General features: G+C 45.3%; 1 protein-coding gene across 1 annotated transcript in view; it reads left to right on the forward strand.

Annotated features, from left to right (window-relative positions):
- The window catches only part of LOC144153660 (medium-chain acyl-CoA ligase ACSF2, mitochondrial-like), a 35,079-nt gene that overhangs the window by 5,959 nt on the left and 6,011 nt on the right, over positions 1-23,109 (forward strand). Inside the window, exons 2-11 of the mRNA XM_077685323.1 lie at positions 1,641-1,809; positions 3,180-3,308; positions 3,404-3,457; positions 3,519-3,637; positions 7,204-7,251; positions 7,764-7,881; positions 11,042-11,137; positions 14,555-14,703; positions 14,779-14,870; positions 18,558-18,634. Coding sequence (XP_077541449.1) covers positions 1,641-1,809; positions 3,180-3,308; positions 3,404-3,457; positions 3,519-3,637; positions 7,204-7,251; positions 7,764-7,881; positions 11,042-11,137; positions 14,555-14,703; positions 14,779-14,870; positions 18,558-18,634 — 1,051 coding nt within the window. The remainder of the gene's footprint in view (positions 1-1,640; positions 1,810-3,179; positions 3,309-3,403; positions 3,458-3,518; positions 3,638-7,203; positions 7,252-7,763; positions 7,882-11,041; positions 11,138-14,554; positions 14,704-14,778; positions 14,871-18,557; positions 18,635-23,109) is intronic.

Consider the following 23,109-nt stretch of genomic DNA (forward strand, 5'->3'; position numbering starts at 1 on the left):
GTGGGGGAACTCGGCAAATAATACTACGCGTTAATAAAAATGCGCGAGCATGTCGAACGCCGTATTTGGGGCGAAGACCCCATGTAGCGAGTAACTCTTTTCTTCGCCGGACGAGGCTGACGCAGAGGGGGGAGCCGCGGGAGTTTCTCTGAGCGCAAAGGAACCGCCTGACTACACTGCGTCGTGCCGCGCGGCCCCCTGCTATTCCCGGAGGATGCGAAGCAGGGCATTGATCCGGAGGCACAGCACTCCTCTCTCTTTCCCCACTCTCTCTCGTAGCGAGCCGCACTTGCGACCACTCGTTTCTCCACACGGGGCATTTTGACTTGCAGTGGCCGATAGAACAAACGTGCAGAAGCAGCACAAGCCGTTCCTGCGCTGAGTTAAGATGCATTGGTTATCGCGCATGCGGGAACCTATACGCACCTAAACTCCGCACCAAGTAACCATAATGTGGAATGTCACCTTGTTCCCAGTCGCAGCTTTCTTTCCCCATCAACGCACAATCCGCCTAATGCATTAAACCGCATAAGCTTTGGGAATGCGCCGAATTATACGTATCTATAATACGTAGAGGATGGCCCGCTAAAATTTGCTCTTACCTTTAACGTAAGTTCTGGCTCGTCTCATTGTGTGCTAAAAAGCTTCGCTGGTCATCCCCCACCGCCAAGTGGAATGGCTGATGATTTTTTTTTACTTTAGCCACCTCTTTCATAAAACGTCAAACCAACACCTATCTGCACCGCATCCTCCTCCATGTCATATATGTGACCGAACATCAGGCAACCTGCAACTACTGCCCGCAACCCGGTGCCCTGTACCATCAGGGATGAGAGTGCCAGAAAACGCCAGGCCTATCCCATTCCCAATCCCTCCATTCAACAGTTTCATTGGCCATTTTCGTTAGGTAGTAAACAGCGTTAAACGCCACCTTGTGCGAAGCGACTGCTGCTGCAAATTCACGTAGATTTCACGTCGGCGAAGGGTCGCAAAATTTTTGGGCACGTTTTTGGGCAATGGATACTAAAGATGTTTCCTCCGAGGTAAATCTACGCGACATATCGCGCAAATGAAAGTTGCCAATTTGTGACATAACGCTACCTACCAAGAACTTTAAATACATTACGGCGTTTCAGCCAATCACACAGAGGACACAGCCGACCAGGATGCGTTGCTGAGCTCGTAATTTGAATGCATTTTGGAAAGGTTCAGGTGCTAAGGTAAACATTCACAAGAAGAAACAGGACAAGCGCCCAGGACAGAGCACAGCATTTAGGCGTTAGGAAAGCGGTATTTTTGTGGACGAGCATTTGAAAAGTACATCATTATCTTTGGTCCTTTAGCCTAGTTTTCAACTCCAGCGATGAAAATTATAATATGTTATACCGAATAACAAGTATAGGCGCCACAGCTGGCGCCGTTAAACGGTAGACATTACGGTTGGTGCCGTTGAACGGCATGAAAAGCGAAAATTGCGAATGCACTCACTGCGATTTTGTCAGCCGGTCGCAGGTGACATTGCTGAGAGCCTATCGTAGGTTCTGCGTGCGTTAAATGCACACAGAAAACGCCCACTCTTTATTAAGAAGTGTTTGAGAAGGTGCAGTTGGAATAGTGACTGTATCTTGCTCCACTTTTAGGAGAGTACTGTCCAGACTCAGCTACTACCACAGGCCGGGCAAGGAACGGCTGTTTCCTTGCACGCTCGGAGATGTGGTGGACAGGACGGCCGAGAAGAAGGGCGACGACGTGGCCATCGTGTCCTGCCACCAGTCCATCAGGAAGACCTTCGAGCAATACAAGGAAGATGTGAGCTATGCGCGATCTTCCTTTTCCCCTCCAGCACTGTGGGTATCCTGCCCGCATCCTGGCGCAGTTGCAGGCATAGCTCAAACAACTCCTATGTGCTGTCACCTAATTGTTTCGAACCGTCAAATCTCTTAATATTAATCGAAATGCCTCACGGAACTATTCAAAATTTTAAAAATCCATGCATTGAATTTGGTACGGAAGTGGCAGCTATGTCAAAACGAGATGGACGGGAACAGCGGTATCATTGATTGGAATAAGTACAAACTGTTGCCTCTCACAACCGTTTGACGAGCACTATACAGACTGTCCAAGCTATCACGCACCAAGATTTTAAAAGTAGCAATGCATTGAGTTACTCGAAGGAAACCTAGTGCATAATGTTTCCAGTACAGATGAGTAGCGGCCAGTAATTTTTTTTTCATTAATGAAATTCAATTACACAATTGGAATTACTTATTCAACTCGAGAGGCACTGTCCTAATCAAGAAAGTGTCCCTCAAACACTTGTACGTGCCTCAGGGAGGCACCTACAAGGGAGGTCCCACGAGAAGCGTCTAACTGCGCTATTTTCAGCGATAAACTAATTGCGTACTCATTTATTCTGACTGATAAAGAAACACCGCCAAATATGAAAAATACCACATGATGCTGCTACCGCCCGCATCATAAAGAAGTGGTCTCAAACTAGCTGCTGCTGAGTTAGCCAGTATGAAATAAAGAAAAGAAAGAAATAAGAACTTGGGACCGAGTTTGTGCCTTATCTGCAACACGCTCCCGCGAGACTTGCTTTTGCTGCTCCTTCTATGCATGCCATAATCAAGGTGATGCCCTGTCTCTTCGGGCTTGTGACAGGCAAAGCAGTTGCTTTCAATCAGCTTGTTTGAGGGCGCTGGTTTATGAAGCGAATGGGAGCGCCGTCAGGTGGTATTTTTTTATTACCTACACGTGCCTCATTAATGCTTTAATGATTAGGAGAGTACTTGTCGAGTTGGATAATCAATTACAATTAGGTAATGAACCTCGATAGCGAATAATTACTGGTTGCTACTTCGCTGTACTGGAAACATTATGAACTAGGCTTTCTTGGAGTAACGCCATGGCTCTTTTTTTGAAATCTTGGTGCATGATAGCCGGGACACCCTGTCTTGCTGAATGATATCGTAAGGGACGTTATCACGCTTGTGTGTGGGAGCAGCTAACAGGATTTAAGTGGCTTCTGCTTACCCCGAGAAATTCATCGTAATGTTTGTGATAGAAGCAAGAATATACATTCGCTGATAGTAATGGCCCGGTTTACAAAGGTGGCCTAATAGATAAGTGTGTGCGTATTAATTCTAGCACTGTAAATTCTGTCACGCTGAACGCAGATTGATCAGTTCGCGGCAAGCCTTATCTCCCTGAAGCTGGGGACCGGTTCCAGAATAGCCATCATCGCTCCGAACGTCTACGAGTGGGCAGTCGTGTTCTTTGCAGCCGCAAAGGCAGGACTAGTTCTGGTGCGTACCTGCAGGTGGAGTTCAATCGTTGGCAGGCAGCTACCTATAGCTGTGAGGAAGCTGGCGGTAACTTTTCTTTCTTTTTCTGTTCCCAGGTCAACGTGAACACGGCCTACCAGATCCCCGAGCTTGAGTTCTGCCTCAATCATGTATGCCCCGAATCCAGCACTGCGGTCTGTTTGAGTCTTACCGCAACGCCAATCTTTTCAGACGGACTGCAAAGCCGTGATCTTGTCGGAGAAATTTTCCAGACAAGACTTCTACGAAATGCTGGTGAAGCTGGCCCCAGAATTGGAGTCAAGCGCTCCTGGAAAACTGCAAAGCGCAAAGTAAGCAGTAAAGGACGAGGGCGAAAGCGTAAGGGGGATGATGTCCTCTTCGTTCCCATGGGTGTGGTGCTGAGAAGGCGGGGCGCGGTGTTCAGCGGTCATGTTCTAAGACTTTTTTGATGCGAGGCATTCTTTGGGTAGCAACCTGAGATATGGGGGAGAAACGGGAGTGTGGAAAGGGGTAAGTGAGTGTTCCCTAATCATGTGATATGTGTGCTGGGTTGGGGGCATAATATTTGTGTGGCGGTAGGAGTTGAGGTGGATAGCAAAGAAAAAAAAATGAGGGAAGCTCACACTAACGCGTAAGATTTCGAGGTACCGAAGCTTTACGCAACCTTCATTACCATCACGACGGTGTAAGTCCACGATTGCGGCTGATTTGCTTCTTCTCCCCTGCCACAATGACCTTCACTCCATCATTGTTGCTATATCTGTGAGCTTCCTTCATTTGTTTTTAGAAGTCGTAATCATTGGACATCACCTTGGAGGGGAGTACGCTATGACGCGTCTTTCTCGTTCCGTGCAAGTTTTGCCACGATTTCGGCGAACACTGGAGTTCTTTTTTTTTTTTTTGCCAATCTTGGCCAATTTTCCTAAGTGGGTATGCTTGGGTTGACAAACGTGCGCAGGGGACGCTGGGCGGTCGTCGCGCGGCACACACCCACGAGGGCTAAGCATTTTTTTTTGTCAACTGCCGGGCAGTGGCCGCGAAGCCCCCGCTCACGTGCGCGCGCTCGGCAATTTCGTGGTATTTTTTACGCAGTGTCTAGAGCGCCGTCCGACGGCACTCTATCTGATCGTTGCAGGCATGGCTAGAGTGCCGTCCGACAACACTCGAATATTTAACACTAGGCTAGCACCGCCCAAAGTGTCTGTCGTTGTAGTGTAGATGCAAAGGACGTTAAAGAAAGACCTGTCCGTTTCACCAGATGGCATACGATTTCTATAGGTAGAAAGTGATAGTAGTGTGCCGTACGGTCTTATCATGGCTCTAGGCCTGCATGCCATTTAGAGGACAAGGATGGCGGTACGCCACGCCGATCCTGAAGCGCTCACTGTGAGCAAGTACTTTGCACAAAGTATTAGCATGCTGTACGAGATCCATAAGCTACAAGACCCAGACCACGAATGGCTGCCAGTTTTGGAAGAGCTGTTTACTTTTGATGTTTATTGTAAGTTTTTCCGACAGCCAAAGCATGGCAGACGGTTTTTAATCTATCCTTGACTTGACGTGTGTTTTGAAAAAAGGGTAATAAAAAAAAAGTCGTTGTAGTGTAGAAGATCCGTCTTAGCTTCTTCATCCTAAAGTCGGTGGTTCGAGACCGGCTTTTGCCTCAGCTGTTTTTTCTTTCATTATTTACTTGAAGTGTATTTTTTATACCTTAGGTTCGTTTTGGTGTTTTAAATGATTTCTTTGTGTGCGTTAGGTTATTTTATGTTATGTTTAGGTTAGGTTGCCTAGCTTGAAGTTATCTCGAGCGATGTACTGCCAGACGCGGCAATTTTGCCACAAAACGCCGGTGGACGTCGATATAGTGGAGCGCTTGTAATACCGTCGGACGGCACTCTAGACACGGCCCATTTTTAACTGCGGACACGAAAAATCACGATTTGCTAAAGAGCTCGGCTGTTAAGAAATGAAACGGTGGCCACTGCAAATTACGTTCGTGAAGTTTTGCATCGCGTGTGACATAACCCTTCCTGCCGAAGGCTTTGAGAAACTTTACGAATAGCCAATCGCAAAAAGAGTGTTACATGCGCGGATTTTTCGTGGTAGAGGAAAGGAAAAGTAAATTGTTGTCTTTGGTACCTTTCGCCCAGTTATGCAATGCCAGCCATGAATTCTGTACCGTAAGAAGCCAAAAAAGGGTAGACCTTAGATGCGGTTTTTTTTAAAGGTCATGAAACCTCGAATTTGCGAATGCCACATATTTATTTGGCCAGCAGGAAATTTCTGACACAATCGTGAAAAATCAGTTAGCGCTTCCAGTGAAGACGGCGAATTCACGAAGAATTCCCAGAGTCTATAGGGTAGGTTTCGAACGTAACAATTGCAAAGGAGATATATAAATAGTGGTTAAGTCATTTCGCTGCCACCGCGCATCGCTAGGTTCGATTCTCATTCCTGCCACGTTTACTTTTTAGTTTTTTAAGCTGAGGCTACGCAGGTGATAGCATTATTGGGCAGTGTTTTTCTGCTACAGACGACGCCAACGCCGGCTTTTTCGCTCACTGGGCTATTTAATTCTTTCTCATTAAAATGTATCTTCTGCGGTAAGCGAATCACGGAGGTCTGTGCTCGCGATGGCTACAACTTTTACAGTCCTTCTAATTGCGGCGAAAAAATGAGAAACATTTAATCACTTCTTTAGCCGCCTCTGAGTGTGTGTCGTGGAGGCACAAGATTTCCGGCATTGTTTAGCTAGCGTGCAGGAACTCGGATCGGCCTATTGTCAACCTTGTCCTCTTTAGCTCTGGTGAGAGAGGGATGTCACGGTTCCTCTCTGAAGCAGCCAGAACTGCCCTCGATAAAGCGTGGCGAAGTAAAGGGTCGTGTCCTTGTCTCGCGCATAGGTGACTAAGGTGGGCTGCACATTTTATGTAAAGGTCACGGCATGTTCTGTTTCACACGGATATTTTAGGTATTTGTTAGCAGTTCATTCCTGCGTGGGCTGGTGAGTCCACTTAATTTTTTTTACGTGTAGGCAGCAGCTACACACAAAAAACAATATTAAGTATCATAATATTGCGTGGACAGCCGTCAACTCGCCGGCCCACGCAAATACAGTCAATACTCCATCTAACGAAACCCGATCTTCCGAAATGTCGTAACTAACGGAAAAATTTGGATGCGCGGTGTTTATACGGATAAATGCTTTTATGAACTCGAAATAACGAAATAGCTTCAGTTCCATTCCCTATTTACCAAGTATGTCGAAAACAAAAGAGCAATTTTGAATGTGTTTCGTCAGAACGCCACAAAGATTTTGGCACCGCGTCAAAAACAAAAAACCAAACAAAAAAAAAAAGAACGAGACATCTAGTTTTGTTTTTACGGAGCTCTTAAGGTAAACTGAGCGGTTACAGTTTTCAATCAGTGACACTGGATGACGCCAGCAGAGGTATATAGGTGCAATTGACCGCGCTTGCGTGCTACGAATAGTCTTACGCCCAATAGTAACGAAGCGCACGCCGGCGAAAATCACGGGCTTTGGGGCCAGGGAATAAATTAGTTTCCCCCAGAACCCCTAGCGTTTTCGTGTGATTATTTTCACAGCGGACGTTTAGCACATTGCTAAATTATCAGCAGGAGAGCGCCGCGGACGCCGCATTTACGATGCCATGGTAGCTGCAGGAATACGCCTCCCTTAGACTTTAGACATCGAATTTACGAAATCAACAGTTTGTAAAATGACAGTCCCGATTTTACGAAATTCTCAATTTAACGAAATAATTAGCGGTTCCCGGTGACTTCGCTAGATCGGGTACACGCCTTGTGCCCTATACCATCGATTGTTTTTTTACTCTCAAATATTCAAAACTTGTGCCTGCTGTTTCATTCGCAGGCTGCCCGCTCTCAAGCACGTGATTATCATCGGAGAAAATTCCAAGCCGTAAGCAATTTGCCGGTGTTATTCATCGTTCTTCGGCTGTGACTGAAGACAATAGTGTACGCTTTTTATGTAAATTAACAGTGATTCCTACGAAGTATTCTGCGTGCTCGTCTGCGTTTTTTTTTTTTTTTTTGCTGGCCTACTTGTTAATGTCTCTTTTTTACTGTATTTTTTATTTTTTATTTATTTATGCTGTAACCCTCACTTGTGGGTCGTTACAGGGAGGAGTACAAACAAGAAAACAATACACAATGGCAAAACATACATTAGGTCTTGTGTTGCCGGTAGAACAATCAAACGATTTGACATTGGAACTAGCAACAGCATACTCTGGAAGTCTATTCCACACTTCTATGGTATAAGGAAAAAAAGAATTTTTAAACCCACCTAGACGAGCCCAAAAAGGCCTTATTGGATTACTGTGGTTCTAGGATCAGACTTCTACTAATCGAGTTACCCAAATGTCGCCTTTTTTTTCTGGGTAAATTCCTCCATACGCGTGCTTTCCGCAGGGGTACGGTCACCTTCAGGGAAATGATGGAGTCCGTCACCAGCCAACAACTGAACACCATGCGGTGCGTTTCTTCCAAGCTACAGATGGACGACGCCGTCAACCTCCAGTTCACTTCTGTAAGAAGCACGCCCTTCGCCGAGAAGGCGAACGGTCAAATAAGGCGATCAAAAGTGGCATGGAATTCTTCGGTTACGTTAACTAATAGTGTGCGTAACTTTATGGTGTCATAATTAGCAAATGTCACTAACTGAGACTCCCCAAAATGTTTCTACGAGAGTGCGAACGCATAAAACGTCCGAGTAAATTTCTCTACTTATAACAAATCAAATGGTCTTCGGGTGTGTTCACGTATCGCTTTATAGCGAGCTTTGACCTCTTGGCGAAGTCCCAGGGTTCAAGTAATGGCTTGTTCAAATGAACGCAAAACAAGACTATTTACGCTGCAATGTGTGATGATTATCGGCCCGTGCCACACTCAATACCGTGACCGCTGATGACACGGTGTTGAGGTGATGTATTAGGTGCGAAGCACCTCAGGACCTCGCTTTGTCCGTGACTTGGCGTCCGTGTACACAGTGTTGCGCATACGCGAGGAGCATTGGATTTGATTGGACTGCATTGGATTGAAATGGATTGGATTAAATTGAATCGTGTTGGATTGGATTGGATTGGAATTGCATATGCTGTACACACACGTTGCCTCTCATTTACATGCGCGAGAGGGCAATGCCACGGGTGATTTACGGTAAGAACGATCCCCAGTGCTTCGCCCACTCGTCATGATTCACTTCGTGGAGATGCGTGAATTTTTTTTTCATTTATGCGCTTTATTTAGAGTGGAGGAGAATGAATGACTTTATTTCAAATCAGTTAGAGACGGGTGTCTTCTTGAGAGAAGGGGTTCCCCTATTTCAGTGCCCCTGCAGCTTTGGCCATCATTTTTAAGAGAGAGGAGGCACAGAGAGAAACCGATATACAGCGCAGCCTTTCACACGTGCACAGCCGTATACGTTACGCAGATATTTAAAGTATGTCGTTGAGACCCTATTTGAGGAAGGATGTGTTCACAAAAATAAAATTATTGAATAAAAAAGACAACATTGCATATTCTTCTTTGGCCATGACAGGATCAAATATTCTGTCTACCTTATGCGTACCACCCACTGTATCGGCGATTTGTGGAGCTAAAAAAATTCACATCAGTATTTCGAAACAAATGTTGTCTCAACCAAGATCCAAAGAAGTCTTTTTTTTTTTTTTTTTACTCTAGCAACAGGTTTCCCGCAAAACTTCTATGAACGTCACCTAATGAGTTCGTTTATCGAACTGAACACACTGAATATATTTTTCATTGTGCTTACCTACTACCTACTTAGTTTCATCGAACCGGAAAGATATAACACGCAATCTGTACCAGTCGTTTCAAGATCCCGTAATTAATTTCACATAAAAAGAAAACAGGTGTGTCTGCACATATTATAATTTGTGAGCAGTAGAGTTATTGTACAATATAATTTACATGACCTAGAAACAGTAATGAACCTGCTTTGCACCGATGTGGGACTGCTGGGGCTTAAGTAATGTTGTTACATTAAGTTGCTTGTTTTAAGCTAATTGATAATGGTTATTGCTGTAGTTACTAAGCAATCTGAGGGCACTATTTGCATAGCATGCCTCGATAGTTTACTAATTTAAATATATTTTATAGGATAAAATAAACATCTCTCTATCCCTCTCTCTCTCTCTCTCTCTCTCTCTCTCTATATATATATATATATATATATATATATATATATATATATATATATATATATATATATATATATATATATATATATATATATATATATATAGCGAATCAGAATGGGAAATAAATGAGGGGCTCGTTGAAAATAATACAGAAATAAGGATTGGCTGTCAAGAAAGCCAAGGAAAGCAAAGGGGCAAAGGGGAGGATGCGGTAGGTCATTGAAATAGATAAAGAATTTTGGAAGAAAGACAGTGGAGAAACAACGCCCGCCGGCGGGCCATGGAATGAATAATGTTAGGAGTTTTTCAGGGACAGGAAACGAGCTATTTGGATCAGAGAACAAACTAATCGACCAGATTTTAGGGGAAATCTCCAAGGTGGAGTATGTTTCTGTAAAGGAAAGTTTGACATCCACCTAAATGCAGCCATACGGCTTTCCTTTGCAGCCATAGCTTTCCTTATGATAATTCAAATAAAGAAAAAAAAGGACTTGGGCTAGCCACGTAGTTAGGCTAAATGACAGCAGGTGGCCATCAAGGTAACGAGAGAGGAGTCTAGAAGACGGGAAGGCCATAAGTCGATGGAGAAACGAGATAAGGGAAATCGGAGTCAAAGAATGGACTCGAGCAGCGCAGGACGGAGGCGGCTGGAGGTCGATGGGAGAGGCTTACGCCTTGCAATAGACTTAGTAGGCTGTTGTTGTTGGGGAGTATGATGATGATGATGATTATGATGATGATGATGATGATTCCTTAGCCATATTAGCACCTTTTCAGAGAACTTCGGTTTCATAAAAGTTTATTTTCTTTCATTCATCGGTTGTGTTTGTTTAGAGAACGTAGGTCTATCATATCGTGCCATAGATAACACTCTCAGATGTGTTGAGCATGTTCGAAAAGTGCCTATTTTGAACCATAATTTGTTCGCTTGAGTCTTCACCGTGATGCTCCCTCAAGCTGCCTTTTGCTTTACCCCCATGCCATAGTTAATACCGTCTTTTTATTCTTCATGCGCAGGTTGTGCAGGTTAAACATTCTAGAAATCCGTCAAATTTACCCATGCGATCTTGCCGGTGTGTCGTCACGGTTGCCGTAAGCAAATCGGGGGGAAAAGTGTCACGTCGGAAGCTGGACATTTAAGGGCTCTTTTCTCTTTCAAAATATCCGTAAATTAATCGAAAAACTGTAAACATGGCGTAGGAATTTTATAGTATTTTAATGTTGTAAGGTAATCAAACAATTCAAACAATGAAAACAACTAATTTCTGTGTCCCTTTCAACGTTTCTGAAGAGTTCAGATTGGTATCGCAGATATTTTCTCATCGGCCTTATACACTAATCTATATCAAACACTTCAAGCAAATAGCATAAGCCACATTTTGCGTACGTCTGCATGGGATAAAAAATTAAGCCTTATATTTTATTATGTTCACCTGCATGCAACATCATTTTACTTTTAGGTCTGCGCAGCAACTTCTTTTTTATCAGCTACCCGTGTGACTCGAAGATAAGGAACGTTTTGCGCAGGGTACGACGGGGAAGCCGAAGGCTGCGCAACTGTCCCATTTCAATATTGTCAACAACGCTTACCTGGTAGGCAGAAGCTTCGAGCTACACAAGCAGGTGAGCACACTTCTGTGGACCCACGCCAGTGATTAGCGTGCGACAACTGCACTAGAACACGCATCTACCGTTATATACAGGGCAGCACCACCCTACAACGCAACTCCAGTATGTCGCGCTACTTTCATTTTTTTAAAGCATAGAACAGTTCCTGGGTGCACGCCAAATGATCACCCAATTTCGCTTTTCACTAAATTTGCTGCCATTTTTTGTGGACTATTATTTTATGGATGCCGCGTCCAGCTAACGCCGTAGCATGGTCGTAGATCGGTCGTAACGCCGTAGATCGGCTTTAAAGACGACGAACTGCTAACGCAGCCGGCGCCTATTGAAGAAGCCAGTGGACCGAGAAATAGCTGAGTAGGGACTTCGCCAGACTCGCTTCGCACACAGTGCGAACTGGTTGTCACATGACTCACACCAGTTGGTAAGGTAAGACCAAACGCGGCGGTCGTATCGTAAGTTAAGAACGGCAATACCTTATGTACCGTATTACTCCGCCTAAACGACGGACCCAGAGGTCAACGGGCGCGCGTGTTTTGAAAGGAGATTGCTATGAATGCGTGATGTCGTCTACCTTTGCTCACGTAGCTTGTTTATCGTCGCTGCAGTAGCTTATAAGCGTATTAAGTCCAAAAAATCACGGAAACGGCTCGTGCCATGTTTAAAATATTCCCAGTGACGCACTACTTGCGCCGCGCGCAGTAACATCCGGCTGCGGTGATGAGACACAGCGGAAACTTCCGTTGCAGCCAGCTGCAACTTGGACCCGTGTATAGTATCGACCGCACCGATTACAGTAGTGGCTTTTCTTTGAATTCTTGTGTGTTTATGTGTTTTTACGGCCAAGCTGTCTTGCGCTAAGCTCTGGCCGAGACTGCTGGCGTCTGTCGGGTCATGTTGACAAAGAATCGCAAGCGCTCGCTCCAGAGCCAGCAAAAATGCTCTGTATAGCTCTCGATATGGTGTAGGTATGTTGGAAAAAGTCATAACAAAATTGGCCGCTAAAGCGACTCTATCATTATACCGAGTTTCATTTACATGCCACAATTAGTTCACATGGAAGCTGTAAACATTACAGAATTTCGTGTTCGACGTATACGGAAAGAGTATGGCTACAGAAAACGGCCGTAGCTCTTGTTTTATCGAAACTATCCTAAAACAGATTATATGACTGTTAATTTAGAACTAATCCTAAGGAAGTCATGTGTACGTGTCTTTATTCGATCAATATAGTGAGTCACCATACATAATTAATTATAGCTATCCACCAACTCAGCTTCGCTAGTATCCCATCTCCACTGTAATGAGGAGGCGTTGAATTTTTTATTGACTCCAAATAAATTGAGCTCCTGCAACTTACTGGTCAGTCCTGAACCGGGTCTTAGCTATACAAATATCAACATGCCCAAATAAACCACACTGGTACCATATTCGACGGCTGGATTAGCATATTTGATGCGAAGCATCTCATGCTCGGTGCTGTGTCCCACCCTCCCTCGTTGTCGTTGTCCGCACTCTACTGCGCATGCGCGTCTCTTCAGCCCCATCAGCGTTTGGGCTGACGTCAGCGCAGTCCACTATAAAAAGAAATAGTTCGGTGGCGCCCGGTTTCGATCCCACGACTCTCTGGCCGTAACGGGAGGTACGTGGCGCTCTTCCCACTGCGCTACAAACCGAGACGGGAGCATGTGCTACGAACGCGCCTTATGTCCTTCACTCATTCAAACTACGTCAAGAAGCTACTGATACAACGAAGGCACGCGAAGCTGAACGTCAACGGAAACGACGAACTGAAAACTAATGAGAACTTCAGTCGACCCCATGGCTGCTACTCAGGGTTCCCCTACGGGAAGAGGGTGTAATTTTTTTTTTTTGAGCATTTCCATGCATTCATTCAAACTTTGAGAAACTTTCTAGACTCTGGCTTCATTTCGGAAGCCTTCTTTTTGTCAAGCTGCGTTAGTTCACGTGCAAAATTTGACAGGAAGGGCCTCGTGAGTTTGCTGACTCCTACAGGGCCACTATGTCTGTGAGAGCCCGGCAGTTTTGCACGGAAACAGAACGTTTTCTTGTTTGTTTTTTTGCCAGCAAAGAGAGTGACGCGAACTTCTTTAATGGGTGCGGCTTGTTTATAAGAATGAAAGCCACGCTTCTAGCAGCTCATTCGCGCTGGCTTTCAAGCCTAACAAATGGAAGAACTTGGTATGATTGGTATGATAGCCCAACCTTGTTCATTGCTGTAATGACAGCTGTAGTTATCTTAGAATGTCGAAGGTATCTTCTGGATACCTTCTTTAGTAATCAGCTTGCGCTGCACTGGATCCCCATACAAATGTAGTGCGCAGAAATCACTTAGCATGAACATGCAGGCCGCTGTCCATAAAGCCGGTCGTGAGCTTCGTGCGCCCGAAATAAAAATTGCCCATTTGTGCAGAGAAAGCGCAAGCCATTGGGTGCAAGAGGACCAAGAAGAGGCGCTCGAGAGAGATTTGTAAATAATTTGTAACCAGTACATGTGTTAAACTTTGGAGCCAGCCTGCAGTGTACGCCATTGTACTGACGAAAAAACATATAAATACGAGTCTAATTCTGCCTTGCACTGGGTTAGATTAGTCCTAAGAAGCTTATATTATATGCTTTAGCCATTCACCTCGAGTAAGTTCTCTCTGAATTTCTCCCGAACACACATTTTTGTTCGTATGGTTAGTCATTGGTTTTGGTAACGTTTGGTTTTGACCCCCCCAGGTGGTCAAAATTAATCCGAAGCCTTCCCCTACGGCGCACCTCATCGCCTGTGTAGCATCGGCGCATTAAACCCCTGAATCAATCAATCAATCAATCAATCAATCAATCAATCAATCAATCAATCAATCAATCAATCAATCAATCAATCAATCAATCAATCAATCAAACAAACAATCAATCAATCAATCAATGTTTTTCGTATCTGTTAGTCGGTCTATGGAATATGATAAATATATTCATACAAATGGTCGCAGTTAGCACAGGACCGCGATAATCGGAGATTGATGGGCGAGGCCTTTGCCCTGAAGTGGGCGTAGATAGGCTGGTGGTGATGATGACGACGATGATGATGACGGTGATGATGATGATGAGGACAATAAAAAACGACGAAAGAGTGACTGTGCCAGGTACAGCGAATTTAATCAATATCATCGCAAGCAAAATGAAACAGTAAAGGACGGAAAGAGGGCTGTACCATTACTTTATTCGCTGATCACTTTGAAAGCGTTATCTTTATGCAACCTCCCTTCACCCCCCACCCCCCACTAAATATAAATGGTGTTACCACATACACCTACCTAAAAAACGATGGGAATAAATTACTATTCTACGATTGTTACTTCCCAGGGGTGCGTTTTTACCTTTTCCTACAGCAACTATTTCCTGCAGGACGAGGTCATCTGCCTGAATGTGCCGCTCATTCACTGCTACGGTTGCGTTGCCGGCCTGTTGTCGGCTGTCATTTTCGGGTCCACCATTGTCATGCCTGCACCGAGCTTCAAAGCCGACGCTGGTTTAGACTGCATCGAAAATGAAAAGTATGATCGCAGTTAGTTTTCTTTCAAGTATCTTCCGTTTGCGCTCTACCTAAACCATTGACGTTATTCTTGCAGGTGCACTTTCATCTACGGGACCCCGACAATGTACATCGACATGCTCCAACACGCGGAACACGGGCAACGCGACGTTTCCTCCGTACGTCGAGGTACGCGCTTTGTCTTGTCGGTACGGCGCCTGCGTACTCTCATTCACGAGAAGCTGTACTAATTGCACTGAACGAGAAAGTCGTCGCCGGAAGCTGCAATACAGGTCCTTGTCAAGCGTTCTGTACCACGAGATGTTCGATAGCGCGATCTAAAACTCGGCACTTATGAGAGATGGTCGGACCAGTACACCGCAGACGAAGGGAGAACGGAAGACCGCAGCCAGAACACCGAACAGACCAGTTGCGAAATCCGCCATCGTCTCCAACCGTCCCATCACACGGCGGCAGAAAGGAGCAGCAGCGCAACGCTTAGGAGACAGATCAAAGCCATACGAAAGCGCTAAGCCGGATCGCGAGTGAGTTAATGAATAAAGACTCATTGAATGTACTACCACACTCGTTAGGTACCCTCAGTTCAGGGTTCCTCTAACAAATTTATTGACGAAATCTGTCAGACGGCGCTGGTCGTCTAGGGCTTGCGAATGGAGTGCTGCTCTCGCCCCGGGAAACTGACTGCATCATTAGAGATGTAGTTCTCGCTGAGAGCCTTGGAGAAAGTTCGGCTGGTGGCGTTGGCATCCCTTTGTAGAAAGGCTACTCTGGCTGGGGCTAAGATGGTACCAATTTGCGCTTGCCTACACAGAGTACTTGTGCAAGGCAACCGCGGAGATCTTGGAGAGTGGTGAGTGTCGATGAGTGTCGGGGGCGTAGTTCCCTGGGTTTGGCTGTGATTGCGGGCAGCCCAGAAAGCGGGTCCAGGGACGTGCTGGTTGACCCTTTCATTACCGTGCATCTCGGAATGACATGACATTCAATAAATCCTTATGCTTTCTCTGATGTGTTGAAATAGACTGTGTGCTGTAAGTGGGTGCCATTGTTTGGTATGCGGGTGCAGGCTTCTTGTAGCGAAGCTTCTGGAGCGGAAAAATTAAAATGCCCTTGGAGAACGCGAAGCGAAAGCAAAGCGTATGAAGCGCTCAAATGGACACTCATGCTTTTGCATTCGCAAGTTCCCTTAAGAAGTGCTTAGGTTGGCTCGGAGCAACAATAGCGATAATTATTGATACTAACAGAAGTTGGTCAAGTACCGGCTTAATAAGTAGTCAGTATGTATTACCTTGCGTGTGCATGGGTGTCGTGTACTAGCTGCTGGTTTAGTTTTTTTTTCGTTAAAGGTCGATGTGTAAAAGATAGCAATGAAACCTGTATTATTTCTTCAGTCGAAGATCAATGAGTAATACCTTCTAGAGGAAGGACTGTCCGAGATTTCGCGGTAGTTAATATTCCGGTGACTGAGAGGGTCATCTGGGCGAAGAAAACGTTCTTCAAATTTACACGCACATGCCAAGAATGAAATATAGAGCCTGCGTATCAGGTGCTAGGAGTGCCGGTTTCTTTTCTCGCCTGCTCGCTTGCTCATTCGGAGGAGGAAGAGGAGGAAAAGGAGGAGGAGGTAGCCTTTATTGTGGCAGAAAGACTCTACGTCAAGTGGGGAAAGCGGGAGTAGAAGGTGGGGCGTTTGTAGCTTGGGACATCTTAGAGGCGGACAGTTCGACCCAGAGCAGGTGGGTTCCTCGAGAAAGGATCACTCTCGCATTTCATGCACTCACCGACTTCCTCCGAGAAAGGTCAACTGCCATATTTTTGTAATGAAAGCTATTTTATGCTGTTTCTGAAAGTAATACAATTTTTATGAAAAACATAATTGACGTCGGTTTATTAACACATTGCGATCAGATCTGAAAACGTGTGCGACAGTTTTGTTGCCACACGTCGATGAAACGCATCAACAATGGAACGGCGGCGCCAATTTAAAAATTAAACTCGGTGAGCTTCACAAGGCGAGGTGAGCTCAGTCAGCGCGCCCTTGTTGCCGCTGCCTCTTCGCAACGACGTAAGCGTAGACCCGGCTATACCTGTACGCGGGAGTCGACACGTGCTCGTTAGCAGGTGAGCGGCTGATGGACAGGCGCTTGTTCGTCGCCATTATGCCGACGCACTCACGCAAAACCTGATGCCCTCCATCAAATGCCTTCTACGTACTCAAGTTACTCTTACTTTAACCAGGTTGGCGGGATGTGATTGCTGAAGCAGCGTGCAAACTGCGTCGCGCTCCTGCTCGCAAAGAGGTGTGATTGGCGTTAATTTAGAGCCCTTCGCAAGCGAAGCGTATTAATGCGCAGCATTCTTTGCCGAGTACCCCCACAGCCAGGACCGTGTAACGCCCTGCATTTTCACAGAAAGGCAGATGTCGCAGAAGTTCCACCTGTAATCGCTATAAGAGCGTAAATTGAGATGACTGGTCGCACGAAATTTCGACAAATTAAAAAATAGGAAAAATAAAAAAAATGCGGAAAATGGCGAACCCTGTAACGCCCTGCACTTCCGCAGTAACGCAGATTCGGGAAAGTTACACCTGTGGTCGTTATAATAGGGTAAATTGAGATAATTGGCCGAACGAAATCTTGAAAAAATAATAAATAACAAAAATATGACAATATATAGAAAATCGTTAACCGTATACGACCTGCATTTCAACAATAATGCAGATTTTGCGGAAGTTAGACCTATAATTGTTATTTTAGCGTAAATTATATAATTGGTACAAAGAAATCTTAAAACACTAAAAAAATAAGACAAATATAAAAATATTTACGGCAAGTGGCTAACTGTGCAAAGCCCTGCATTTCCAGAATAATGCAGATTTCCCGAAAGTTCCAAATGTAGTCGTTTTAACAGCGTAAATGGAGATAATTGGTGAAACTAAATTAAAAAAAATATTAAGCCAGTACTGAAAATGGCAATCCGCATAACGCCCTGCAATTCCACAATAATGCAGAGTTCGCGAATGATTTACTTCGAATCGTTAAAATAGCGTAAATGGAGATAATTGGTCGGACAGCATTTAGAAAAACCAAGAGCTTTGTCTGTAAAAATTCACACTCAAGACGAGCGGCATAAGAATGCTACGCATTATTATATAATTCTCTAATTTTCCGCAGAACTTTTTGCTCTAATTGTCACAATATCAGACGGTAAAAAAGTTATGGAAAGAAAAATAAATCTACCAAAGTTTGTGGCTACTACAGTGACGAAAACGCGTAGCATTGCGCTTTGCTGTCGCTGAAAGTCTGGTAACCCTCAGAGACATTCGGTGTTCTGGGCAAACTCTTGCCTGTAGAGAAGCAATAATCGTTTATTGCCTGTAGAGGAGCAACTTTGTCTAGGCGGTTAGAGTTATAATTTCGTAGCAGGCGTTGCATAGCGCGGATTTCGGCGTCGTATTCAAGAGGCTGGTGCTTCTTCCACTCAGTCTCTTCTTCGGTACGTCCCTGTGTTAAATTACCAGCATTTCAACTCAGTGCCCGTGGTGATAGTTAAAATTGCTTCCCAACGAATGTGTACGAACACAACGGCTGCGCAGCGGCATTCCGGGTAGGCAAGAATCGCGCAGATGTTGAGATATCGGTGAAATATTAAATATCGCATGTCTCCAAGAGGAAATGTGTTGCTGGATGGTGGGGCAAGTGTTTTCACGTGTTCATTTGTTGACTTTGGTCTTGATAGGCGCACTCGAGCTGAAAAAAAAAAAAAGAAAGTGCGTGTTTCATGAACCATGCGTGGTATTTAGCTGAGCTGCACATATAGGAACGCTGTGCATAATCGATGCTTATTATGTTACCACAGCTGTCATGTCTGGCGCGCCATGTCCTCAAGAGCTCATAAAGAAGGTCATGACCAAACTCAACGCTGGACGCTTTCATGTAAGTTGGACCACTGCTTTGCCTGGCCAAAAGATAGAGAAATATTCTCGCCAATGGTACAGAAAAAAAGCATACACATTGATAAAATTCGTCGTATCTATACGGTTTCTGGCAGTAGGAGATGCAGATAAAGGAAGGTGAATTGCTAACAAAGACCGCTGTTTTTAATTTACGTAAATGGACGGCAGTGTTCCCATATTTTGAAACAATGGTTTGTACCTGCTTGGATACGCTTATTGTACAAGTGATAATTCTTGTTGCTTGTTTCTGCAACCTTCAGGTAGAATCAAGGTACGTGGAGTCTGTCCAATCCAGGATTCTACGTGATAAGTTCTATGGCTACTAGCAAATCCGCAGGAAAAAAATCGAGTATTTATACCAAAGTGCTCCCACCTTTTTAAACAACATACCATGCATGTGCTAGCTTAGAAGATGGGGCAGTCATGGGAATCATACGGTTACAAACGAGTGTCAAGCACAACTCCAACATATTTAAATGAGCATGTTTTTTTATTCTCAAGCGAGCAGTTATGAACAGAATTTTGTACATCCTAATTGTTACCCAATCTTCTTCGTGAGTGAAATTAAATATATTTACTTTTGCTGGCTTTTATAGTTACCTTATCGAAAAATGGTTTCGACTTTTTGTCAGTTCAAATTTTTCTTTGGATTCGAGGTCAGAAAGTCTATCTGTTAGAGTTACTATATCGTGTGCGCACAGGTAAAACAAAAAACGTAAACGGAGCAAGGGTTGGAGATATTAGGAGATTTCTCCGCCTTGTGCCTAGCCACAACCTCGAAGTAACTTTTAAAGAAAGTCATTCTAAAATAAAATCTGGCCGCACATACTCTATTTATGCTGGCAGCCGCATAAAAAAATATTCTAATTTCACGAAGCCGTGCTTCGCGTACTTTTTGTTGCACCTGTACATTAAATTTCCGCGGAGGACACATGATCAGAACACGTCAATAATGTGCACAAAAATGGCAGTGGTCCCAGTACTATACCCCGCAACAGAAGAGAGAGAGAGAGAGAGAGAGAGAGAGAGAGAGAGAGAGAGAGAGAGAGAGAGAGAGAGAGAGAGAGAGAGAGAGAGAGAGAGAGAGAGAGAGAGAGAGAGAGAGAGAGAGAGAGAGAGAGAGAGAGATTGGAAAGGAATCTGCTCCAAACACGAAAGGAGCTGGCCAATCCTAACATTGGAGTTATATCAACGTGTAGTGACTGCACTAATAACGCGCAAGGCTACACAAATTAGGTTAGAAATGACAGCCGTTGAAAAATATGCTGTACACATGAACGCAGTGCTGCGATGAGGATGAAATATTATCGTTAAATTAGTACGACTTGTATCCGGTTGCTCAAATCAATAAAAATGAGAACGGAAGGCCGTCCCGGAATAGTGGTATAGTTTTTTTAACAGCGAAGCTGTTTTGCAAATCGTAGTTTTTCGTGTTTGCAGTTAAAAATACCAAGTGCGGAGTGTCCGCACGTGAGCGCGAGCCTCGCGGTGGCCGCCCGGAAGTTAACAAAACCAATAAAATGCCTAGCGCTCGTGTGTGCGTGCCTCGCGACGACCTCCCAGCGTCCCCTGCGCACGTTTGTCGAGTCGACAATACCCACGCAGGGAGATTGGCCAACATTGCGGCTACCACCGGCAGTTTAAAAAACCAAGAAAATGTCTAGCGCTCGTGTGTGCGTGCCTCGCGTCGACCGCCCAGCGTCAAAGCGCACATTTGCAAACCAAGCATACCTACTTCAAAAAAATTGGCCTAGATTGCCGCCCCCCCCCCCAAAAAAAAAAAAAAAAAACTCCAGCGTTCGCCGTAATCGTGACAACGCTTGCTCGTAACGAGAACGACCGGACATAGCGTACTCCACTCCAAGGGGATGCCAAATGATCACCACTTCGAAAAAAATGAAATAAGCTCACACTTATAGCAACAATGATGGAGTAAAGGCCGTTTCGGCAGCGAAGAGAAAGCAAATCGGCTGCAATCGTGGACTTAAGCCTTCGTGATGGTCGTGGAGGTTGCGTACAGCTTCGCTACTTGGAAGTCTTACGCGTTAGTGTGAGCTTCCTTCATGTTTTCTGCCATTGAATATTTGAACGTTTTTTTTTTCTATAATAATATGAGGCAGTCAGAAAAGCAAACTGTCACTTGTTAGCTGATGTGGAGTGGGCACGGTTAACAGACGTTAGTGTATTTGGGGGGCAGCATAAGTGGGGCGCGCTCGCCATTACTCTGTGAACGCTGTTTTTAGAGAGCTTGAGCCTTGAGCCTCGGAGTCGTGGAGAGCAAACTCTGGCAAGCGAGTGACAGCTGTGCGAACACAAACGGAAATTTGAATCGAAAACGAGGGAGGTTTGTTATGATAAATAAATATTTGCCGCCGTGTTTGGGGCGCTGGCCTTTCATTGGATTTTCTTTGGGAAGCAGAATTATGTTCACAAGGTAGTTGCTTGGCAGTGCTTATAAATCGTTCTAGATAAATAGACGGTAACATTACACACGGTAATGTACAACGGACATTTTATTTACTCTACTCTCTGGTTCAGCTGCCTCTTTCGAGCACTTTGCTAACTTAGATGCTTCGTTTTAAAGACAATAGTCTTTCTTGGGCATCTCAAACACGAAAATTTTGTCCCTCGATTCAGCGGCCCGGCCAAAAGTGAAAAGAATTTTCGAACGAGACGTTTATATGGGCAGAGCATTTCGAAACTACCAAATCTGGTGGCAGTGTTTGCCCATGTCGACATTGTTGGACAAAAAGAAAGCTTTAAGCATATTTGATGCCTTGCATCAAATATGCTTAGGCGACATTTGCATTGTTCTTTCAGTTAAAAATACGCGGATTCTTGATTTTTGCGATTGAAAATAAGAACTGTGCCACGAAAACTGTGTTTCGATCTCGAAAAACAAAAACTGCTCGCTGCGCCCCCTCGTGGCAGTGTTCCAAGTTCAAGAGTAACGAAAGGTTCGAGTAGATAGATGGCGCGAACATTGAAACGCGGCAAAATTGAATTTCCTTGAGCAAACCTCCACTCTGTTTATCCTCGGAGGATCAAATCGAGGGGAAGAACGTGAGAGGTATACATAGGCGGTGGAGAGAACACATGTATTAACGTGGCAGGGGTGGGGCAAGATCTCGACGTCATTTGTAGCGAAGGGAGCAGGTACGCGGCCAACTTTTTTTTTTGTCCTTGCTCCTATTGCTTGTATTCACTGGCGAGGCGCGCATGCAGGCAACCGTGTGCGTGCGCCGTCACTCGTTACGTTGGGCTCCGCGGGATGGCGGTACTTGTCCGTGCTAAGCACATGACTGTGTTGCACGTTACAAACTCTACCTCACCGAACCAAAAGTATTGCCTCGAGTCCAATGTGAGTGCGATTAATAACATCTCTGTTGACGCCACCGTTGAGAATCGGGTTGAAATGGAGCAGACGACGCACGCCGGTGTTTTTTATTTCTTCGGCTTGCGGGCGTAGTGGCCCAAGTTGCGCCATGCCCGTGGCGCATCGGTCATGTCTGTGGCCGTTTCCAGTGATGCCAACCGAAGAAATTGACAGCTAAACCTTCCAACAAATACCACCTATTGGAAAATGCACCGAAATACCCAAACCAGTTTATGGCATATCCATCCGTACCAGCGCATTGTGCAAGCCACGCGACGCAACAAGCGTTCAGTGCGGTGGAGTCCGCTTCGGCATTGCAGCTTTCGGCGACTCCAGAGGTTCCTTTTCCTTGCGTTCTTCCTTATGCCCAGAATACCTTTACAGCGATAAAGTCTCATGAAAAGCAATTTGTCAGAAAAGCGGTCGTGTTGGTCTTGCGCAGCCGAGTTTTCCGTAAGGGAAATCTGCCGCTCGTCCAGTAAAGATGTCGGTGGCTTGCACCCAGCCAGTGACCGCGAAAAACGAGTTTTGACAAGTGAACCGCGTAATTCCTCGAATCACTTCCAAGGCCTAATGATGGAGCTAGCAGTGGCGCCGCCTGCCTGTCAAATCGACATCGAGGAGCACGATGAGTGAGCAGAGAAAAGGAAAATCAAAGCACCTTTCTCAAGATAAAGATGGTTAAAAGACGATGCTACCACGCAACCTGAGCGGAAGTCAAATTCTGAAAGTCAAAGGTGCTTCGACTGTGTCGGAATGCTGCAGTCGCATAGACGTCGGATTCCGGCCACGGGAAGCGTTTTTGTAGCGTGAGCTGCCCTGGCCGAGGTTGAGCAGTTTCGCGTGGCTCCTGTAGAGCCGTGCTGCGCATGCTCGAGGAGCAGGGACGTCTCACGGCGCACAGAACACTGCTCGCTGCCCGGCGTCTCTCACACACAACCCACGCGCAAGCGTTTTCGCCGACCTCCGTTCCGCACGTGGCGGCCCGGTCCACTTGATGATCATACGAGGGGTGGCCGGGTGTGGAATCGATGGCTCGTGCGTCGCAGCAACACCGGCGTGCGCCTGTGGAATCAGCT

The sequence above is a fragment of the Haemaphysalis longicornis genome, unplaced genomic scaffold (assembly GCF_048455015.1).
Source record: "Haemaphysalis longicornis isolate Haplotype H1 unplaced genomic scaffold, Haemaphysalis longicornis Haplotype H1 scaffold_9, whole genome shotgun sequence".
Classification (NCBI taxonomy): Eukaryota; Metazoa; Arthropoda; class Arachnida; order Ixodida; family Ixodidae; genus Haemaphysalis; species Haemaphysalis longicornis.